Raw genomic sequence first — 24,665 nt, 5'->3', positions numbered from 1 at the left:
TTATTGAATATTCTGATTGGAAAAGCTCTTTAACATTCAGATGCCACGGTATTTTGCTTGCACTGTACTGTCAGAGTATGCACTTCCTTTTATCTAAAGACTAGCTATATCACAAAAATTAAATATCTACAGCAGTGAAAATGTATTATAGAATGCAGGTATTATAGATCTTTCTCTTCTATATTGAAGGAACATTACTTAAGATATTCTATGTGTTGATGATATTTTTGCAAGATAATGGCCAGCTTTAATGACAATTATAAAGTTTTCAAAATTAAATTAAATGAATAGAAAAACATTTTTTACCACATATTTTTTAGTGCATTGTTATTCACTAACAGATACTAATGATAATAATGAAGACAAGCCATCTCAGAGTAAGGTGATGATTAAAGAAAAATAATTACAGAGAAAAATTTAAGCAACTAGAACCTTAAGGAATTTACTATCAATTCTTCTCCACTTAAGCATCAATCTTTAGTCGATTTAAATATCTGCATACACACAGATGTCTCACACCACTATAGACCAGCTCCAAATGGGTGAAAATATCTTACAATTAAGCCCATCAAACTTTTATGTACTGAGAAATTTACCTCAAGAGATTCAAAATATAACTAATTATATTGAATTATTTTTAAATTTGGATAAGCTATTTAAATTTATACACACACACACACACACACACACACACACACACACACACGTAAGGTAAAAACTAAATATTATGGAAAAGTCTTTTAGAAAATAGCCTTAACAGTCCAGCTAGCATGACTCAGTGGTTGAGCATTGCCCTATGAACCAGGAGGTCACTCTTTGATTCCCGGTCAGGGCATATGCCGGATTTCAGGCTTGATCCCCAGTGTGGAGAGTGCAGGAGGCAGCCAATCAATGATTTCCTCTCATCATTGATATTTCTATCTCTCTCTCCCTCTCCCTTCCTCTCTAAAGTCAATAAAAAATATTTTAAGATATTAGCCATAACAAATCAGTTAAGTGTGGAAAGGAAGAATACTTAGGGTAGCTTTTCCTATTTGAAATAAGATTTTTGCTCCAGCTTATTAAATGAATTCCATGTAATCTATGCACATGTACAATGATATAGACTATGTAATTTCTGTGATGCTTGAAGAGAAACATTAATAATAATTATACACTAAGAAGCAAAATCATAATTTAAATAATATAAAATTACCTGTTATTTGTCTGCGTGTGTTGATTTTGCAGGGCTGGCTGTGGATCATTTCAGTGAACGGATATACTGGGCTGACCTTGAGCTCTCCCTCATTGGTAGCGTTCTCTATGACGGCTCAGATTCCGTGGTCTCTGTCAGCAGCAGACAAGGTTTGTGAAGAGCTTTCATTACTTCTTTTAATTATTTTGAGAGAATTAAATAATGGTATGTAAATAGAAGTATGAAAGCTTTATATTTTTGATTTCCTCAAATTCTTTCTTCTTTCAACTTGTAGCTCTTACTATTGATTATAATTTTCATTCTTGCTAGAATAACAGACATGCCAAACCACAAAAACTTCTTAACTCTAGGACAAAAATGGTCCATCACTACCTAGATTCAGAAAATAATAATTTAGTTGCTTCTGAGGATATCCCATTCTAAGTAGAACATTTCAAGTAGTAAAGATTAGCATCTGTGAAAACTCATTTTTATTTCAAATTGCAGTGATAGCAAGCAGAAAAGACGTTACTGCATATAACAAAATATGATGATAAAATATTATTATTATTATTATTATTATTATTATTATTATTATATTAGAGGCCCAGTGCATGAAATTCGTGCATGGCGGGGGTGTGTAACTCAGCCCAGCCTGCACCCTCTCCAATCTGGGACCCCTCGAGGGATGTCCGACTGCCCAATTAGGCCCGATCCTACCTGGGCCTAAACGGGCAGTCGGACATCCCTCTCACAATCCAGGGCTGCTGGCTCCCAACTGCTCACCTGCCTGCCTTCCTGATTGCCCCTAACCGCTTCTGCCTGCCAGACTGATCACCCCTAACCACTACCCTGCCAGCCTGATTGATGCCTAACTGCTCCCCTGCCAGCCTGTTTGCCCCTAACTGCCCTCCCCTGCAGGCCTGGTCACCCCTAACTGCCCTCCCCTGCAGGCCTGGTCACCCCTAACTGCCCTCCCTGGCAGGCTTGATCACCCTCAACTGCCCTCCCTTGCAGACCTGGTCCCTCCCAACTGCCCTCCCCTGCTGGTCATCTTGTGGTGGCCATCTTGTGACCACATGGGGGCAGTCATCTTTGACCACATGGGGGCAGCCATCTTGTGTGTTGGAGTGATGGTCAATTTGCATATTTTTTCTTTTATTAGATAGGATAGAGGCCTGGTGCACGGGTGGGGGCCGGCTGGTTTGCCCTGAAGGGTGTTCCGGATCAGGGTGGGGGTTCCCTTGGGGCATGGGGTGGCCTGCAAGGGGCCTGTGGTGATTTGCAGGCTGGCCACGCCGCCTGGTGACCCAAGCGGAGGCCCTGGTATCTGGGATTTATTTATCTTCTATAATTGAAACTTTGTAGCCTTGAGCGGAGCCAAGCCTCCTGCTCTCTCCCTGGCCGCAGCCATTTTTTGTTGGGATTTATTTATCTTCTCTAATTGAAACTTTGTAGCCTTAAGCGAAGGCCAAGGCAGGCCAGGGCAGGCAGAAAGTTTGGCTTCTTCCATTGCCGGGGAAACCCACGCCTCCTGCTCTCTCAGTGGCCACAGCCATCTTGGTTGGGTTAATATATACTCGCTCCTGATTGGCTGGTGGGCATGGGTTGTGGGTATAGCGGAGGTATGGTCAATTTGCATATTACTCTTTTATTAGATAAGATGTAATTTATAGCTATACTTTTATGCAAGGCAAAAGAAGTGTGTAAAAATTACAACCTACCTCCACCCCCAGTGACCTCAATATCTACTTGTGCACTTCCTGTGTGGCACCCTTTTTGTCTCTACCTCTGTGCCTGCCTCCTACTTTTCTCTCTCTCACTTTCTGACTCCTGTGCCTGGCAGCTTCACTTCTTTCTGTGAATCTAATTTCTTTTTTCTACCACAACCTCCCCCTTTACTTACCACAGATGATTGTTCATAATATGCACTTGACATTTTTACCTGTACATATTTTATTTAATGAGCACAGTTTTGCTCTTTTAAAATAAAGCAGAGATGTTGAAATAAAAATAATTAAATTGAGTTTTTATAGTGCCTTTGCCTAAGTATGTGTTTTTGTATGGTGACCATGGATGGACAAATATAATTCCACATTTCTGAAATAAGAAATGTTTTACCTTAAGTGTGTATTTTACTATTTCAAAGAACATTGAAAAAAATTCATGTTTAAAACATATTTTATGTTCTACAAACTCTAGATCAGGTGTCCTCAAACTACGGCCCGTGGGCCACATGTGGGTGTTTTTGCCGTTTTGTTTTTTTTACTTCAAAATAAAATATGTGCAGTGTGCATAGGAATTTGTTCATAGTTTTTTTTTAAACTATAGTCCGGCCCTCCAACGGTGTGAGGGACAGTGAACTGGCCCCCTGTTTAAAAAGTTTGAGGAGCCCTGCTCTAGATAATAGGTGAAATACAGGGTGAGCAAAAGTAGGTTTACAGTTATGAATACACAAAACATAGTTTATTCTTTTATTATTTGTTAATTATTGTATTATTTTTTCATACAAATAACTATAAACCTACTTTACTTGCTTTAAATTTCAGTACCAAATGTTTGATTAATTATTCATTTTGCAATTAAATAAGTCATTTCTTAATATGAGAAAAATTATGGTCTCTATTATTTTTAGCCAAACAAGTCAAATGTGTAATTAAAAAAAAATTTTGTTTGTTTATTTGTGTGTTTTTTTACTTTTTTTCCAAAACAGACAATAGTAACATCAAATTTTTTATTTTACTCTTTTTTAAAATTTATTTTATATATTTTTTCTTTATTGATTAAAGTATTACACATGTGCCCTTGTCCCTCCATTGTCCCCCCACCCCCTCACTCATGCCCTCACCCCCCCAGCTGTCTCTGTCCATTGGTTATGCTTATATGCATGCATACAAGTCCTTTGGTTGACCTCTATCCCTTATCCCCACCCTCCCCTACCTTCCCTCTGAGGTTTGAGCATCTGATCAGTGCTTCTCTGTCTCTGGATCTGTTTTTGTTCATCAGTTTATGTTGTTCATTATATTCCATAAATGAGTGAGATCATGTGATATTTATCTTTCTCTGACTGGCTTATTTTGCTTAGCACCGTGGTCGGCAAACTGCGGCTCGTGAGCCACATGCGGCTCTTTGGCCCCTTGAGTGTGGCTCTTCCACAAAATACTATGGCCTGGGCGAGTCTATTTTGAAGAAGTGGCATTAGAAGAAGTTTAAGTTTAAAAAATTTGGCTCTCAAAAGAAATCTCAATCATTGTACTCTTGATATTTGGCTCTGTTGACTAATGAGTTTGCTAACCACTGGCTTAGCATAATGCTCTCCAGTTCCATCCATGCTGTTGCAAATGGTAAGAATCAACTCAGAATGCTTGATAAATTTGTAATTCAGGTAATCTATTTTGATCATTAATTTGATCCAGAACACAATTTGAGAATTCTATGAACTGCCTGTTTTTTGCAAAAGATAACATTGGCCTATAAGGCTTTTCTTTTGACAGCAAATTGTAAGGCAGGGAAAATTACACTGTATCTGAAGCATCTATAAGCCCTAAGCAAACGCTTTAAGGTGGTGATGATGATAAAAGTGATGATGAAATGTTTGTTATGTTCTGAGTGACATATTTAATATCGCACATATCCCTAAGGCAAATAAATTAATTATAATAACCTTACAGATAATGTTTAAAGTATTCTAGTTCAGAAAGAGTTTTTCTAAACAAGAGTAATAAGGTTTTCTATAAGATTTTGGATAAACTTAGTTTTCTTAAGTCTGAGAATTCACATTGCAACTTTTATAGATGTATCTTTTAAAAATTCTAGGCTTGCTACATCCACATAGGATTGATGTCTTTGAAGATTATATATATGGAGCAGGACCTAAAAATGGTGTATTTCGAGTACAAAAATTCGGCCGTGGTTCAGTAGAGTACCTAGCTTTAGATGTTGGTAAAACAAAAGGTGTTTTAATATCTCATCGCTATAAACAGCTAGACTGTAAGTATAATATTTTATACAACTGTCTATATTGGTGGATTTTTTCTTATGACTCTCAAAAGAAAGTATTTTTTAAACTGCCTTAACTATTTCAATGTCTTAACCCCAGAAACTTAAGTAACTTTAATTTTGATATCACCAGACTTTAAATTACCAAAATCAAAATACAAATAATACAAAAATTGTTGTGTGTCATAACAAATATGAAAATGACAGTATTTGCTGTGTTTTCTTGTTATTCAACTTGACATTGTTTTTTTAATATCTCATTCATTTTTTTATAAAATTCTTAATAAAATCTTGTGATTCTGTAGACAAGTAAGGAAATTCACCATTAGTCAGTTTGACTTTTTCTTAGTGATACCCAAGTGACAATTATATCTCTAACATGCCATCCTTAGATGTATCTGAGGAGAGGTTTTTCAAGGGTTGTTTTCTCTGATTGTTTATGACTTTTATTGTTACTTTCCCTCCCAGAAGGGAATTGGAAAATAAGAGATGCTGTTATCTTGAAAGGTATATTTTGAACACAGCTATCAAAAATATTGACAACCAGAGTAAAAATGTGGCTGAAATTCCAATGACTCAACTCTATGTATAAGTTCATGCTTCAAGAGAATGTTTGAGATTTATTTATAATTAATCTTTAAGGCAAATAGAAAGGGATTTAATCTCATTGGTGCAATGATCTGGAAAGGTAACAATGATATTTATCCAAATCAGTGATGGAAATAATTAAAACAACATATAGTCCCCTAAAAACTCCCTAAATTCTATCTCAAGTTTTGCTGCTCTTTACCAGTCATCTCACATATATGGATAAAGTTAGTAATGTCTGTCCCCCTATTAAGGTGATCAGTAAGATTGAACTGAGATAATTCCAGCAGAAAGTTGATGTGATTTATCAGGGTTGCTAATTTCATCATTTCACCTTATTGAATTTCATGTTCTTGAAACCTATTGTAAGTATAGTTATGCATTTCTTTGTTTTCTTTTAACCAGTACCCAATCCTTGCTTGGATTTAGCGTGTGAATTTCTCTGTTTGTTGAATCCTTCTGGGGCTACCTGTGTGTGCCCGGAAGGAAAATATTTGATTAATGGCACCTGCAATGATGACAGCCTGTTAGGTAGGTAAACTTCATTATGTCAGTAAATTATGAATTCATCTGTATGATACATCTTTACAGCTATTGACACTGAGCAGAACTAGCTACTCAGTCATCAATGTACTTACCTTTATAGCTTTGCTTCTTAAATACCTCCATAAACTGTTCTTCTGATGATAACTTTCTATTCATTCATTCTACATTTATTCACAAAGCTGCATTGAGCACTTACTATGCATTTAAGAGTAGGTTAGGAACTTTGAAGTCACACACAGATCAAAATGTGTTTTTATATAGTTCATATATCAGTGAAGATAATATTTCTGAGCATGCCATTCTGCTATCAGTTTAAACTCAAGCTCCAAATTAATTTGGTCATTCAACAAGTTTATATTGAACAACTTCTGTGTGCCAATACTAATTTAGAAACCGGTGATTAATTTATAAAGAGTCGAGTTTCCTCTGTGTAAAATTTGATAAACAATAAATATTACCACTACCATTAAGAAATGTTTTGAGGGTTATGAGCAAAGTATAACACTAATTTAGAAACCAACGACTAATTCAGAAACAAAACCTCCAAGATATCTGCATTCATGAAGTTAATAATTTAAAAGCTAGAGGTTGAAACAAACATTAAAATAAATTGAAACAATTTCAAATGCTGATAAGTATTAAAGAGCAAAACATTTAAAAAGCACAAATGGTGTGATCCCTTATATTTAAGAATTAGCCATATTGAAGAATAAAATTACTATTAAGAAAAAAAGAAAATCAACATTAAATTTTATGTCGCAGACAAAAACATATACTCCAAAATCCCTTGAGGATCAAAGCAAACATTATCGAGTGAGTATACACTTAGGGTCTTTACAAAGCAAGGTTTCCACCTGCTGTATCCCCCTCTTTTAGAATGAACCCCTCACAGGAAGATGCCCTCAGTCAGCATCTTCACCCCCATATCATTTCTCATTGTTCTTTGCTGGGATTACATACAATCTGAAGACTGTTGCCTTTTCAAGACACTAAATATCTAAAACTATCATAACAATTGTAAGATAGTTGTATTCCTTAAGCATTGGCTAGGCAAAGCTGAAAAAGTTACAAAGGTGAAATGAGGAATGACATCAATATCAATCAATAAATATTTATATGGATAGTAATATAAGCCACAGAAGTGACAGAACTAAAATTTCTATGAGGATTCAGATGATTATCCAATTAGAGAATTAATTATAATCTATAATAATAAAAGTGTAATATGCTAATTAGACTGGTCATCCTTCCAGAGGGAGCTGGGGCTGTGAGGGAAGCCTGGAGCACAGGTGCCTGCCAGTGGCTGGAGGGAAGCCCGGGTCCTGGGTGCCAGAGGGAAGCTGGTGCCAGCACTGGAGGAAAGGAAGGCCTACTCTTGCATGAATTTCGTGCATTAGGCCTCTAGTTTTCTATATAATATAACCGTAGAACAAGGTCTTTAAAGACAATTGGGATTTAGATTAAGTGGAAATGAGGGAACAACATTGAAACAGAAAAAATTTACTTGAAAAGGCATAAAACCATGGCATGAAAAGAAAATAATGAATCTTTTATTTCAGTTGGTGTGTAGGATGTATGAAGTGCTGTTGGGGTAGCAAGGGGGGGAATTCTTAACAGTTAAATGTGAATCATGATTGGTGTTTTGGATGGTTCTGTTGGGGCCAGTCCTTGAAAAGAGATGCTTTCACTGGCATCCTCCCAACCAGAGTAGCTGTGATGGTAGAATAAGAGAATTAAATGAACATTTTCAACCACTACCAGGGCAATGTTTCACCTGCTGCTCTGACATGGTCATATAGCTAAACTGCATATAGCCACATATTTTGCTTAACTTCTCCAAAAAAGATTTTTTAAATGTCAACAATTTACAAAGTGATCCTCCCGATTATTTTAGTACCCAAATGTCACCATGCATACTTATTACAATATTATTGACTCTATTCCCTATGCTGTAGTTTACATTCCTGTGACTATTCTGTAACTACCAATCTGTACTTCTCAATTCCTCCCCCTTTTTTATCCAGCTCCCCAACCTCCCTCCCATCTGGCATTCATCCATTTGTTCTCTGTATCTATGAGCTTGTTTCTATTTTATTTGTACCTGAAACTAATATAAAATTATATTGAATGTCAACTGTAATTGAAATATTTTTAAACTAGGGGCCCGGTGCATGAAATTCGTGCACTGGGGGTCGGGGGTCCCTCAGCCCAACCTGCCCCTTCTCACATACTCGGAGCCCTCAGGGGATGTCCTACTGATGGCTTAGGCCCACGCCCCACAGAGAGCATACCTAAGCCTCAGTCTGGCCTCCCTTTGTGGGAGGCAACCGGGCTGGTCAGGGGAAGGCACCAGCCCCATCACCCCACTGCTGTAGCCACTGTCAGTCTCCACAGCCACCAAGATGTGTTCATCAACACGGACTCCAGTCCCTTCACCAAGAAAAAAATGACAACTTTCTTTAGGCATTTTCAAGATGTGTCTTTCATAGGATATGGATTTCTTTATTTATTTTTTATCCTCACCTGAGGGTATGTTTCCATTGACTTTTAGAGAATGTGGAAGAGAAAGGGAAAGACAGAGAGAAACACTTTGATTGGTTGCCTCCTGCATGAGGCCCTGATCTGGGCCCCTGGCCAGAGAGGAGCCTGCAACCTAGGTACATGCCCTTGATCAGAATCGAACCCAGACCCTGCTGTCTGCAGGCTGAGGCATTATCCACTGAGTCAAACCAGCTAGGGCAGGATATGACATTTCTTAGCCTTCCAGCAGTGGACCTTCATTTTTTTCTCCAGAAGTGTGGTGGAAAAACCATAGATCACCTTTTTGGATTCTTTTTACCCAAGTTACTAAGAATATTACCAGTGACATACAGGAAGCTTAGCCAATGTGCAGTCAGAAAAGGTGTTTCCTCTATAGTTCACACCAATGGAGGGCTGGGCCCTTCCCAGGCCTAAAGCCTCTGGCTGAAGCTTTAGGCCTGGGCAGGCTTCTCCAGCTCCCTTGGATCACCAGCTCAGCCCCTGCCCAGGCCTGCCCAGACCGAAAGCCTCTTGGGCAGGAGCGGACCCCCAGTTCCCACTTTCGATGGCAGGGGAGCTGAGTGTCTGCTCGTGCACCCAGCCAAAAGCCCCCGGAGGAGGCTTTTTGCCTGGAGCCGGAGCGGACACCCAGCTCCCAGCTTTCGATGACAGGGGAGCTGGCCCCGCTCTCGATGGCAGGGGGTCTGCTCACCACGCCCACCATCCAATCAGAGCAAGGAGCTGGGTGTCCGCCACACCCACCATCCATCAAAAGCCGGGAGCTGGGTGTCCGCTCAGACTCCAGGCCAAAAGCCTCTGGAGGAGGCTTTCAGTCTGGGGCCAGAGCAGACCCCAGCTCCCTGAAATTCGTCAAAGAGGGTCAGCTCAGGGTGCCTATGTATGCAAATTAACTGCCATCTTGGTTGGGTTTATTTGCATACTCACTCTGATTGGATGGTGGGCGTGATGTGGTTGGTGGGCGTGATGTGGTTGGTGGGCGTGGTTTGGGCGTAGCGAAGGTGCGGTCAATTTGCATATTACTGTTTTATTAGATAGGATAGATATTTTTTATTGATTTCAGAGAGTAAAGGAGAGGGAGAGAGAGAGATAGAAACACTGGTAATGAGAGTGAATCATTGATCGGCTGCCTCCTGAACACCCCACACTGGGAATCAAGCCTGCAACCCAGGCATGTGCCCTGACTGGGAATCGGACCGTGACCTCCAGGTTCATAGATCCATGCTCAACCACTGAGCCATGCCAGCTGGGCTGAAATATTTTTTAAATGGAAGTTTTAACCAACATGGGGAGTGAAGAGCATGTAAAATAATGAAGCAGAACGTGAGAAGGAAAACTTCATTCAAAATAAAATGCATGTCTTTTGTATTACCCTTTAAAAAAATAAAATGTCATCAAGTTCTTTCTTGTAGAAGACGTATCACATTTTTGTCATTTCCACATACACTCATAACTAGTGTTCTCATAGGTGCCTCCTATCTATCATATCTACTTATACTATTGTTTGGGTGGGAGAGACCCTTGGGAGAGAGATTAAGATTCTATACATAAGAATACACTACTGATGCTATCAAAGTGACTTTTTTGTTGACTCAGATGTTGTGTGCTTTTTAAAAATGTATTTATGTTTTTAAATTTATCTTTATTCTTGAAAGTATTACAGATGTTCCCTTGTTTCCCTCACTGACCCCTGTACCCCCCATGTGCACCCCCCCATCCAGGCATTCACTACACTATTGTCTGCATACATGGGTTATGCACATATGCATATGTTATGTGCTTTTTTAATGATCAAGTTGTAGACAATATTTGTTGCTTTTTCTTTATAACTAGACATTGCTGCCTTTTCTACACAACCCTCCTTGTGTCCCCTGTGATTAGTAAAGATCATTTATTCAATAATCCAAATTCAAAAACACAGGAATAACTTGGCCTGGGCTGATGGGGAGCTTTGGATTAGGCCAAGATCTATCTGTCACTTAACCAGTGTGATCCTGTTCTCCCTCAGTCTCATTTTCCTCTGTGTAAAATTGGACTAATAATAAATACTACTACTGGTAATAATAAATAAAAATTTTGAAGACTTATGACCAAAGCATATTGTAAGTATGTTATATGTATACTAGAGGTCCGGTGCACGAATTCATCCATGGGTGGGGTCCCTTGGCCTGGCTGGCAATTGGAGCCAATTGGAGCCGATCAGGCCCAGCCGGCAGTGGGGAGGGACTGCGGGAGGTTAGCTGGTCAAGGGAGGTTGGCTGTGGGAGCGCACTGACCACCATGGGACAGCTCCTGCATTAAGTGTCTGCCCCGTGGTGGTCAGTGCACGTCATAGCTACCAGCCAGTCATCTGGTCGTAACAGTTGCTTAGACTTTTATATATATAATTTCATTTAATAATCACAAAATCCCAATGACACTATGCTGTTAATACTATTTTTTGCTGATAACAACATTGTATTATGGAGAGGTTCAATGGAATGTCTAACATCTTATATTATAAAAGCCTAAAATGCAAATTGTTCCCTCAACTGGGAGTTCGACAGGAATTCAACCCTCCCCCTGGCCAGCCCCTCCCTCAATTGCCCCCTCCCCCCGATTGGGGGCAGGCTGGCCATCCAACCTCCTGAGGCCCCACCCCCAATCACACCCCCACCCCCACCCCGATCAGGGGCCAGGCCATCTGGCCAATCTCTGGTGTCCCCTCCTCCTGGCTGGCCCAGACCGATCAGCCCCAATCAGGCCTGGCTGGCCAGACCCCACCCATGCACCAATTTGTGCATCTAGCCTCTAGTTACTAAATAATGATGGTGCCTGGGCAGAACCTAGCCATTTCACACTCTAACCCATCACACAGTATACCCCAGTGCCTTCATATCATGTCCAGAGTCATTGGAAATATGATAAATAACATACATAAAGTGCTAGCACAATGCCTTACAAAAAGTAGACACATTGTACTCTTAAGATAAATCTGTCATGATGTAGGTAAGAAAATGAAACAAGTTGTATAGTTTTATGTTTTAAATGAGGAAGCATATTTGTCTAAATACAGACTTAATCAAATCCTAAAAAGTTTTTAAGAGATTTCAACTTTACTGTCTCAACCCTGATTGAAAGGCGTGATCACAGAAACCTTCTCAAAGTTCACGTTGTTTCTTAAAAGAAAATGTTATATTTCACATAATCAGAGTGTTAAAAAAATATTCACATGGCCTTCTACACATATGAGCCTTGGTAATAGACAGATTGGACCACTTCAGTTAGGAATATACATAAGTGTATTTCAGAATTATTGATTGGTATAGATAAGTGTCAATTAATTTTTTCTGACATTAACATTTGATATAGCCAAATTTTTCAGCTCTTCATAAACACTTGTCTTTCTCTAGCTGCTATTGTTAAATGATGAGCATGCCGAATACCTTTAATCTTCATGTACGAAATTTGAAATTCTAATGATACTCTTTATTGGGGAAGTATGCACCAGCTCTTTCCTATAGTTGTTTACAATTACTGGAGCTTGGCTTCTGGGGGTGATTTAGTTGTTGACAAAAGCAGCCTTTTGCATTATAAAATGATTGCAGTTAGGTTTTGAAAGAATGTAACTCCACTTACATTTCATTAGGCAGTGTTAGATTTTTAAATTTCTGGTACCTAAAAAAAGTACATTATAGAAATGTACATGCCTTAATATTTAGATATTTTGAATACCTATGTGGTTTACATAGAATATCTACAGGTGAAAATAAGCCCTCCCATAATCCTAATTGTGATAATGAAACCTTAAATATTCACAAATCCAATTAGGATATTTCATGCTGAATGAGTTGGAAATGTTTGGGTAAATTTTAAATGAAGCAAGCATCTTTGTACTCTAGATCTTTCTTAAGAATCTGACCTCTCGATTTAACTCTTTGCTGGAGATTGCCACTTGCATTTACATAGTTGTTTCCAAAACTAAATCACCTCTTCGATTCCTTTTACCCTTGGGTCAAAAGCTGAAAAACTATCCTTAATCTTTCCTTGCCCTCTTTATAAAGCACCAGTGTGATTTTTACCTTCCAGTTACCTTTAGTGTATCCCCCTTTATCCGTCCCACATTACCGTATTTGGGGCCATCGTGGTAGGTAGCCTGCATAATTTAAACAGAGTCAGAGTAGTCACACTGCTTTCAGTTCAACCCCAGCCAGGTACAGTTATCCTCACATGTTTTAGGCTCTTCAAAGATTCAACGCTGCTTTGGGGGCAAAGTCCAAAATCCAGGGACCTCCTGTGACACTGCTTATCTCCTCAAACTCCCTTTTTTCTTCCAGTTCCTTCCTTCACACTCTAATCCAGGTTCAATCACAGCGACTTCCATTTGGGACCTCCAGTGTTCACCTCTGGCAGTCATAGATGCTATTCCATGTGAGCTGAATGCCTAGTGTACCTTATGGGCACTCGGTAAATAATGCTGATAGTACATAGTGATTTACCCAATAAGTGCCTTAATTTCCTGTTGAAATTAAACAAAACATCTTTCAGACCCATATCTCAGCTCTTCATTCTTTCACTATTCTAGATGTGGTAGATATGGGCTGGAAATCAGATTCTTTTTCATGTTTATGTGCATAGAGTATATACTTAATATTTACAGAGTTTTATTATTTAACGTTTTCTTTCAAACTTCTTATCTAATTTAATATGTGTAATAAATCCATGAGTTAAGATGTACATTTTTCAATAAGACCATTTTGAAGTAAATGAGGCTCAGATAGGTTAACTTGTATGCCTAGTGAGTGGCAGAGCTAGGACCTAAACACAGGTATCATTATATCAACAGTCATTTTCTTTATGCCATACATAGGCAGTGCTTCATGAGGGAGCCTTTCATATTACAAATGCAAACTTAGCAAGCCTACCTACATAGAAAAGCATTGGCAACTTTCCCTTGCAATTAGACAGGTCTCAGAATTGTCTAGCACTGCTGACACATAGGCTCTATTTATGATGGTGGATGTGATACTTGAATTATTGTGTCATTTGAAGTCACTGAGGATCTTTAAGATGCTCTTGTGATCATTGCAGTGATATGTATTCAAGCTTCTGCTGTGTACAGTCCTCAGTATCTTAACCTTTTTCACTCAAATGTCGAGTGTGACTCGACATGGTTAGCATCAGTAGCAGCTTGTATGTCGAATTGTATTGAATGTATCAATAATTTGAAATATAAAAAAATCCAAATAAATAAGTTTGTATGAAAAGAAACTCCAGTTTTTTATTCTACTGCCGCACTTTGTAAAATCTGGGGTATTTAAAAAATTAAATCCCGAGTAGAATAAAGGAATCGAGAAAAAAGCAGGCGAGTGCAAAGGGTTAAATAAGGAATATAAGCTATTTTGATTTTACCTTATCTATATATATATATAAAAGCCTAAGCAACCATTCAACTGTTCAACCATTCGACTGTTTGACCAGTAGCTATGATGTGCACTGACCACCAGGGGGCAGATGCTTAATACACAGGCATGGAAACATGGAACAGACTGATGAATCTCAGAAGGAAGGGAGGAGGGGGGAGGGCAGGAAGAGATTAACCAAAGATCTTATATGCATACTAGAGTCCCAGTGCATGGATTCTTGCACCACAGGGGTCCCTCGGCCTGGCCTGCAGGGACCAGGCTGAAACGGGTAATCTGACATTCCCCAAGGGGTGCCAGATTGTGAGAGGGCACAGGTCAGGCCGAGGGACCCCACCGGTGCACGAATTCGTGCACCAGGCCTCTAGTCTTACTATAAAATAGGCATGACTTTAATAGAAGGCATATTCTAGAATGAAATGCCTCTTACAATATTGTAAATCATTTCTGTTTTATTGGACATTGTGTCTTGCTTTAAGTAAAGCAATATTTCTAATGGAGCAGGTCTATGTGAACACATATAGATAAAATTACCTGAAAATTATTTCAAGCTATCTTTTTTATTAATCAGACATCATATTTTTAAGAAATAATTTTCCTATTCCAATAAATAATCATCCTTTCTTATTCTCAGGCAAACTATACAGAATACACAGATTGTGCCTAATTATTTTAACTATAGAAATTTTGCTCATGGAAGTGTTTCTACACTGTTCTATCATCATCTTATACCAAATCTAAATGACTTTTGGTTTGGAATATTTATATATGGTTAATAAGCATGTACATCAAAGAGTACATTTTTATTTAAAAATGCCCCTATAATATAAATTATATGTCTATATATATACTTATTATTACATATACAATTTAATACATGTATCCTATATGTAAAGATATATGTTTGTATATAGTTTAGATATTTCAGTTTGGTTTGAAATTAAACACTTCTAAAAAATGGGCTATGATTTCTCATATTATAAAAAATACTTATTGGTTGAAAAATATTTTACTTTTAGAAAGTTTCAGTTGGTTTTATTACTTACTGTTTTAACAACTATAAGAAATGTCTAATAATGTTTTAAGCATATAGAAAAACAAAATTTAATTCAACATTTGTATTCACCATTCATTAAGGGTTGAAATTTATTTCTCTGTTTTCGGATAATTTTATTTCTCTTTTTATATTTTTGGAATTTTTAATAAAAGCAAATCCTAGTATTTATTTCTTATTTTATAAATATATTTGTACTCTACTATCCACTAAATGGTATGCTAATTCATACATTTCTTTTTATAACCAGATGATTCATGCAAATTGACTTGTGAAAATGGCGGAAGATGCATTTTAAATGAGAAGGGTGATTTGAGGTGTCACTGCTGGCCTAGTTATTCAGGAGACAGATGTGAAGTAAACCACTGTAGCAACTACTGTCAAAATGGAGGAACTTGTATACCATCCACTCTGGGTAAATATTTGAATTTCATTGTCTATTCAAATCACTTGCAATGTTCGGTATACATGAAAAATAAAAAAGAAAAGAATATTACAAGTATAATTTCTGGTACCTTAATAAAGAATACATTAACACAAATTAAGTTGAATAAGTAATTTAACATAATCAATAACATTTGTTCTAAATTTAGTACTTCAAGATTCAAGGCATCTAACTTAACAATAGTAATGACATGACCAGGTGTTGAGTGCGCCACATGCCAGAGTGCAGTGGTTACAGATTCTGACTCAGGCTTAGAATGATGAAGTGAAACCAGTTTTATAAGCCTTATATGTTTGACTCGAATATCTGTGGGTTTTTTTTAATTGAACAGTTTGCCTAATGCTAACAATTATTTGTTATTGAAAATTAGGTTCATTTTAAATGTAAATATATTAGTTCAAATATGTTTCACTACTTGGAAGAATTCTTCACTAAACATAGTGTGTGGAATGCTGGTAGCTCCCTTTAAAATATCGTTATAATATAATGCCATTTACTGGGGCAGCACGATGGCAAACGTAGTTTGCAAGCAGCTCTTTTAAAAACTGTTCATGACATACATCCACTCATTAAATGACACAGTGCTGAAGTCCCTTTGCAGGTGACTGCTTAAGAACCTTAATGCCAGCCCTATGTTAATTTCATACCAAGACTAATTTCAAATCTCTCCAGTAACTCTACCACAGACTTAACTTTCATACAGAACTCAAACCAAACCTTAGGCTGAAGCATAGTCATTGTACAACTGCTACTCCACACACTAATCAAAACATTCAACCAAATCGTAAAAAAAATAAAAATAGTAAGTATAAACATATGATATCAGCACATCTGATAGCATTGTAGTTCCCATCTGAAATCATAACTATTCTTGCGCTAGCCTGTTTGATTTAGGAGTTGGAGTATCAGCCTATGGACTGAAGGGTCCCAGGTTCAATTCCAGTCAAGGGCACATACGTCCTTTGCAGGCTCCATTCCTGGCCCCATCGCAGTCAGGGCGAGTGGGGGGGCAACACATCTCACATCTATGGTTCTCTTTCTCTGTCTCTCCCCCTCCCTTCCACTCTGTCCAAAAGTCAATGGAAAAAATATCCTTGGGTAAGATTTAACAAAAAATAATAAAATAATAAATAAAATAAATAAATAAAATAAAATAAATAAATAATTACTCTTGTTGGCATGTAGTGTATAATCCGCTTTGAAAATATTAGGTTATTATGAATTAGGATATACTTGAGATTCTTTTTAACTTATACAATAAGTTTGCACAAAGTGGTTTCTAAAACATACAAGTGAAGATTGACACATATTTTCTACTGACTTCTATTAAGTTTAAAATATGGTCCTATGGGAATAAATTAACCCCGATGCATAATAAAAATATAACTTGCAGATCACAATATTTGGTACAACAGATATTATGCAACTATGAGAGCAATCTATGCACATTTAATTCTACTACATAAATGCAAATTTCTTTAGTCAAATGGAAAATCAATCCATATGATCTTTACATCCCCTACATGGTTAATTTCCATCTTACTGGGAGTTCTCACTGCTTCTATTTCTTATGCTATTCTTTGAAGTAGTTAGCATAATGTTAACTGAAAGAGTCACATTAAAAATTTTTTTCCATGAAGTTCAGAAGAACTAAGCTGTTTCTGTTTTGCATTCGAATAGTAAAAGCATTACTATTTCTTTAAGTTTGATAGTTTTATGTCTATAAATATTTTGACACATGATTAATTGATAACTAAGCTATTCTAACTGCTTAACTGAATTCTGAAAAATAATATTCAGCAGGTTGATTGAAATAAAAAAGGCACTAAGATCTTTACTATATATTTTCATTCTGCATAAGGAAAGTTAATCCATACAGTAGAGTATTTTCTATTGCTGTAGGAGAAATGGTAGTACTGTGACCTTCATTGAATATGAAAATAAAAGTCCAATAAATGTGCCATGAAAGGATATGACTTATGATCTTATTTTAGCAACACAAATACCATTTCCTTTAGAAAAGAATATTTTCTTTTTTAAAAATATATTTTATTGATTTTTTACAGAGAGGAAGGGAGAGAGATAGAGAGTTAGAAACATCGATGAGAGAGAAACATCGATCAGCTGCCTCCTGCACACCCCCAACTGGGGATGTGCCCGCAACTAAGGTACATGCCCTTGACCAGAATCGAACCCGGGACCCTCCAGTCCGCAGGCCGACGCTGTATCCACTGAGCCAAACCGGTTTCGGCTAGAAAAGTATATTTTCTTTTGCAAATGAGTTTTAGGGATTTTATTATTTTATTGTTAACTTAATTTTTCTTATTATAATAATAAAATCATTGGATTACAACTGTTGGCAGTGAAATGCCACCAGAATGTTACTGGCAATTGACCTCAGTTTTGCAACCTCGATATTTGAGTACTGGCTAAGGAAGAATTCAGAGCTAAGACTCAAATACAAACAAAAGTTTATTTAGAAAATCACAGAGGTAGAAAAAGTGAGCCATGGAAGAAATGATCCAAGTCAGCTGTGTGGATTCAGGAAGCAAAAGGAAGGCCCTTCGAGCTTAGGAAACAAAAGGCAAGGGAACACACCTGGAGGAAGAGAGAGGAAAAGTTGTGGGCATGCTGCAGAGAGAGAGCAGAGAGAGAGAAGTGCACCCTAGGGAAAGAAATGTGGGAGATTAATAATAATATAATATTCAAATAAGTAATTTACAAAGCATTTTCACTTTTAAAAATGTGGTTTTATAGAACATGATCGGGTATTATAGAGTGTAGAACCTTATTATCTCCACACAAATGTTAATTTGTTAAACAAATCCCATTGGGCAAGTCATGGATTTATTCATTGTTGGTTTACTTATAGTTAAGCCTTTTGGCAAATTCCTATGTGGACACTATATAACTAGGGTTTGGAGAAGCCTTAATTAAAATTTATAAGTTTATGACAGTTGTGTAAGACTATAATATTTGAACAAAGAAATGTCACCAATTAATTAAAAGCACACATCTGAGAGGCATAATTAAAATTTTGCATGTAGGAATGAGTTTTTCCCTCATTCCTTAAGATTTTTTTTAATAAAGAAAACTAAAATATAAATTCATATAGGAAAGTACTACAAAATTAAATGGTTTGACATTGATTATACAACAAGGATCCATGTAGTTAATTCCTATGACCTGCTCAGTAAAGGTTAGATTTAAGATAAAGTTTGCCTTGGGTAACATATTGGAACTGAGAATAAAGCATTGAAATATTAAGATATTTAATTACAAAAATTATAAAATGATTTATTATTTTTATTATTGATAACATTTTGAAATTTATGTGATTAACTATATTTACAATTAATTTTTACTTTTATGCATATTTATTATATAAGGTATACTAGTAGTCATACTGTGCAATTTTTCTTACTCATAGGCTTGTTATTTAGGCACTTAATATTTCTATCAAAATAAATCATGTTTTCTACACAGTTGATTTATAGAAATATAGAGGAGGGTTTGTAAATTTGGGACAATATAACAAAATACTCCTACTCATAAAGTTTGGAGTTGTGCAAAAGGGAGAGCAATTTTAATTTGGGAAGTTTGGCAAGACATAAAAGCAAAACTGACTAGGTGAAGAATGGGCAGTGCAGTTTTTTATAGTTGGTGATATATTTGTATCCAATTATTTCAATGAATATGGTAAGAAAGCAGAAGTTTTCATTGTAGCTCTTGCTTGTCACCAAATCTGTAGAAATTCTGTGAAATGTTTTTTCCCAGAAATAAAGCAGAAAAAGACAATGCTGATGTAAATCATTATCTTCTCACTGCAGTGGGAAGGGTCCTTATAATAATAGGTGAGTAGATGAAGAGAACTTTGCCACTCATTCATTCAAGATGATTTTTTCCAGGCCACTGTTCCAAATAGAATAGTAGCATATATGACTGCCATCAAATTTGACTACCCCAAAAATATATGCTAAAAGGGAAGTATTGGTAGAAAATTTAAACACCCTCAAAGCATCATGGAACTGATGCCAAAACATATATACTAGCGTGTCTTAAGTCATATATGTACCTAGGATAGAAAGTACACAATCTTGATAAATGTGGGCATACATTTAAACTGCCCATCTTTGCTTTTCTTTCATTTCTTTTTATTATATCAGGGCTGTTTTTTTAATTTTTTAAATTAATTTATTAACTTATTTATTTTCCTTACCTGAGGACATTTTTTGCATTGACTTTTAGAGAATGGGGAAGGGAGGGACAGAGAGAGAGAGAGAGAGAAACATTGATTTGAGAGAGAAACATTGATAGTTTGCCTCCTGTAAGCACCAGGATTGGGGCTGGGAATCAAACCCATGACCTATTGTATATGGGAATAGTCTCCTACCAGCTGAGCCACACCAGCCAGGGCATAATAAATATTTTAATGAAAATAAAAATATAATAACCCTCCATGTATCTATTGCCCAGTTTCAATAATTATCAAAATTTATCTAATTGTTTCAACTATTCTCCACCTAACCACTCCATATACTTGTTTACTAGAGTATTTTATTTAAAGTAAGTTCCAGACATCATGTTATTTCTCCTATAAATACTTCATTGCTGAGAAATAACTGTGATGCCATCATTACATATAACAGAATTAACATTAAATTTTTTCCCCTTAAGGGCACCTTCCACTCCCTTTTTTGTGCACTGATTTACTTGAGGAAGGAGAAGGGACATTTTAAAACAGGGAGCAGGCTGACTCCCCTGAACCCATTGATTAACAGTAACAAATATGGCATAACACAGGGGTTGGCAAACCTTTCCATAAAGAGATAGACAGTAAACATCGTGGGTTTTGTGGGCCACGTGATCTCTGTAGGTGTAGTGGGAAAGCAGTCATAGATATAAATGGGTGACTGTGTGCCAGTGAAAGTTTAGTTACCAAAACACACAGTTGGTTTTGGTCCATGAGCTATAGTTAGCTAACCTCTGATATAATAGGAAGTTTACAGCACCATGTATGAAGTAGTCTTGTCAAAAAAATTGAACCTGCATCAGATTAAAGCTCCAGGGTGGAACTTGCTTTTCAACAAATACTGTGATGAAGGAACCATTTAAATGACATGCAAAATCTAGAAGGTGGGACATTCTAGAGGAGGACTAAATCTCCTTTCTCAAGTAAATCAGTGTTTCTAATTTAAATTGAGCTTGATGTCCTAGCTTTATTAACATTGATATTATTTATGTTTAGGGAGTGCTAAAAGCTGAGTATTTAATCCTACTTTCTTTATAAGAATCCAAGAAAATATTCAGTTGAAAACATAAAATTGCAAACTTAAGATAGCATACAACAAAGGAAACCATTAACAAAACCAAAAGACAGACTTCTGAATGGAAGAATATATTCACCAATGATATGTGCAATAAGAGATTAATATCTAAAATTTATTTAAAAAATCATACAACTAAACACTAAAAAAACCAACAAATAATCAAATTTAAAAATGGGCAGAGGACCTGAATAGACATTTCTCCAAAGATGACATACAGAGAGCCAATAGACATATGAAAAGATTCTCAATGTCACTAATCATCAGCTGCCTTGGCTCAGTAGTTGAGTGTAGACCTATGAACTAGGAGGTCCCGGGTTCAATTCCCAGTCAGGGCACATGCCTTGGTTGCAGGTTCGATCCCCAGTATGGGGCTTGCAGGAGGCAGCTGATCAATGATTCTCTCTCATCATTCATGTTTCTATCTCTTTCTTCCTCTCCATTACTCTAAGAAATCAATAAAAATATATTTAAAAAATAAAATAAATCAGCAAACAACAAGTGCTGGTGAGGATGTGGAGAAAAGGGAACCCTTTTGAACTGTTAGAGGGAATGCAGATTGGTGTAACCACTGTGGATATTTTAATTTTCCTAAAAAAAATTTAAAAATGGAACTGCCTTGTGTCCCAGCAATTCCACTTCTGGGTATATATCCAAAGTAACTCAGAACACTAAATTGAAAAGAGATATGTACCCATATGTTTATTGCAGTGTTATTTGCAATAGCCAAGATATGGAAGCAACCCAAGTGCCCATCAATATATGAGTGGATAAAAAAGTGGTGGTATGCCCTGGCTGGTGTGGCTCAGTTGGTTGGAGAATCATCATGTACACCAAAAGGTCATGGGTTTGATCCCTAGTCAGGTCTATATAGGCAGCAACCCGTCACTGTCTCTCTCTCTTTCTCCCAGTCCGCAGGTTGCCGCTCTACCCACTGAGCCAAACTGGTTAGGGCTCTAAACCTTTCTTACCACCAGGGAATGAAAATTAACTTACTTGAGCAATGCGTACATATTGAAAAATCTGACCTCTCTATTGAGAAAACAAAGGGAAGTAATCGATTAAGACACATTATTTTGTATATTTAAAAAAATTAAAACTGTAAACCCTGTGAGGGATTGGAAGGTGACTTTATGACCTTTTTTCTTTGTTTGTTCTTGGTGTGCTGTTGTTGTTGTTTGGTCATATATTGGTAGAATTAGAAGCAGTGAGTGTAGATTTCTTTTGAAAGCGTTTAAGGATGTAGCAAAATTTGAAGTTGTACAAGGAGAAGCACATGACAAAGATTGGGTGTGCTTTTTTGTTATGTGTGTATTGTGTGAGTAGTATTAAGCATATTTAGAAGGTAAAGAAGGAACTATCCTTCAAAGTTTGAAATGTTGCAGTCTGAGAATAAAGTTAATGGAGAATTTCTGCTCTATGCCATCACTACTATGCAAACAAATTTAAAATTTAATTTTATCTTAAATAAATAATGGCATAAAGTGTGTAACTTAAAGAACATTTTCAGAATGATTTTCCTAGACTGTTACAGTACCTTTGTAGACACAGTCAGTCATGCCTATAAATGGTGAATGTCACTCAGTAAAATAAGAATAATCATATCTAAAAATGTAACAGTGCTTTCCATATGTCTAACTCAGTTAAAAATGTGTTGCATATATTATCTCATTTATTCTACATAATTTTACACAATAACGCATGAGGTGGGTACTGTTACTACCCACTTTTTACACACAAGGAAATAAGCAGAGAGGTGATATTTGCCCATGGTCTCACAACCAGTAATTGGCACATATAGTTTATAAACACTGACAGTCAGACAACCTACACTCCTCAGTCTGAGCTGAAAATGCTATAGAAACTAGACTATTAGAGCTAGCAAATGGTTCCTGCCCTCCTTCCTCGGGTCAGTCGGTGCTCTTCCTGATTGTGCTGCCCTTGTAGGCTGTCAACGCTCTGCTCCCGGCTGTGCCTTAGTCACTGTAACTGTGCTGTTTCCTTTTCAAATGTCAAAATCAAATCCAGCTACCTAAAAACCTTTCTCAATGAACTCTGTGCCACTTGTTAGGGTGTACCCAGAGAGAGTCTTGAAAAAAATTAGACGGAGCCCATGACAAAATTCTGCAACAGATGGTCCATTTCTCATCAGCAAACAAAAGATCTGCTGTACCATCACCCAGTTTCTCTCAAGTTAGAGAACATCCCCCTGAATATGAAGAGATTTCTACTTGTCAAAAATAAATCTTCTCTCCAAAGGAAGAGGAACGGGAGTCTCTTAAAAATAATTCAGCCAGACTCAAAATGATGTAGGCATATGCCAGCTGGGGGACAACCTGGCCCCTCTTCCTTACTTTTCAAACAGCTGTAGATGAGATGAAAGCAGGGTGTTGTGTTTTGTCTCTGTGTGGCGGGGATAGAGGGATTTGCAAGCGCCTTAGCAGCGGGCTGTGTTTGTTTGTTTTTAACTTATAATATTTACTTTATTCACTCCTGACTTTAAAAAAACGAGGAATAATAAACTGGAAAGTAATATAGAAAAATTTAAATCTAGTGGTTTCAGTTCTCTCTATGCACTTGTTCTAGTTGTTCTAATGCAATCATTTTCTTCTGTTTTTTCTGTACTGTGTGTTTCACAATTAACTCCTGCGTATGTGTTCCTGTTTATATTTTTTATTTCTCTGTAAGTCATTCACTGGTTCTTGTAGATGAAGAGGTATCCCTTCTTTTGTTCAGGGTTTTCATTTTCCCTGATAACTGTGCCCCAACAATAACCAAAGGACTTGCATGCATGCATATAAGCATAGCCAATGGACACAGACACTAGGGGGGTGAGGGCATGAGCAGGGGGGGGAGGGGAATGGGGAAATAAGGACACATATGTAATACCTTAATCAATAAAGAAAATAAATAAACTATTTTATTTATCTTCCTACCAACATTTATTCTATTGTTTGCGTCTTTATGTTTCACCTATTTTTGATTAAGTGAAGGTATTTTCTAGGTATGTAATCAACAACTAGAAAATTCACTACCATTATAAGAAAAATCTTAATCTATAAGTTTTAAAGCCATTTTCTGGTAATGAAAAATGCAAGGTTAATCAGCTCTTAATGTATATAAAATTTATCTTGTTTATCAACCTATTAATAAGCATTTATCTAGCCACTAGACTAATATCATTTATAAATAATTTAAAGCAATACTACTCAACATAAGAAATGTATATAATTTTCTTCATCAAGAAGCAATAGCTTCTAGCATGTTTAAGTGTGAGGAGCCCTTTCAAAGTAAATTAAATAAGTAAATTGTGAAACTTCAATTTATTCCTTCTCTTGGAAATGCAGGTAGATTTTATTTGGAGACATTTTATTCACCTAAGAATGCTTTTCAAAAAAAGTAGAAACATAGAATTGTCCTTCATTGTAGAATATAGAATCTATGGCAATAAAGAAAACATATCACTTTCATACCTCAAGCCTTAAGCATTATACTCATGCATTTTTCTGGCCACTCTAACTATGCTTTATTTCCACAAAAGTGAGAGGAGATTGTTGGATATTCTCTGATGTTAGCAACTCTGTCATTTTCT

General features: G+C 36.8%; 1 protein-coding gene across 1 annotated transcript in view; it reads left to right on the top strand.

The window, feature by feature from the left end:
• The window catches only part of LRP1B (LDL receptor related protein 1B), a 1,704,605-nt gene that overhangs the window by 1,613,275 nt on the left and 66,665 nt on the right, over positions 1 to 24,665 (top strand). The window contains exons 80-83 of the mRNA XM_054723549.1: positions 1,228 to 1,344; positions 4,991 to 5,164; positions 6,167 to 6,292; positions 15,552 to 15,716. Coding sequence (XP_054579524.1) covers positions 1,228 to 1,344; positions 4,991 to 5,164; positions 6,167 to 6,292; positions 15,552 to 15,716 — 582 coding nt within the window. The remainder of the gene's footprint in view (positions 1 to 1,227; positions 1,345 to 4,990; positions 5,165 to 6,166; positions 6,293 to 15,551; positions 15,717 to 24,665) is intronic.

The sequence above is a fragment of the Eptesicus fuscus genome, chromosome 11 (genome assembly GCF_027574615.1).
Source record: "Eptesicus fuscus isolate TK198812 chromosome 11, DD_ASM_mEF_20220401, whole genome shotgun sequence".
In the NCBI taxonomy this organism is placed as follows: domain Eukaryota; kingdom Metazoa; phylum Chordata; class Mammalia; order Chiroptera; family Vespertilionidae; genus Eptesicus; species Eptesicus fuscus.
This window is presented reverse-complemented; position numbering and strand designations above follow the sequence as displayed.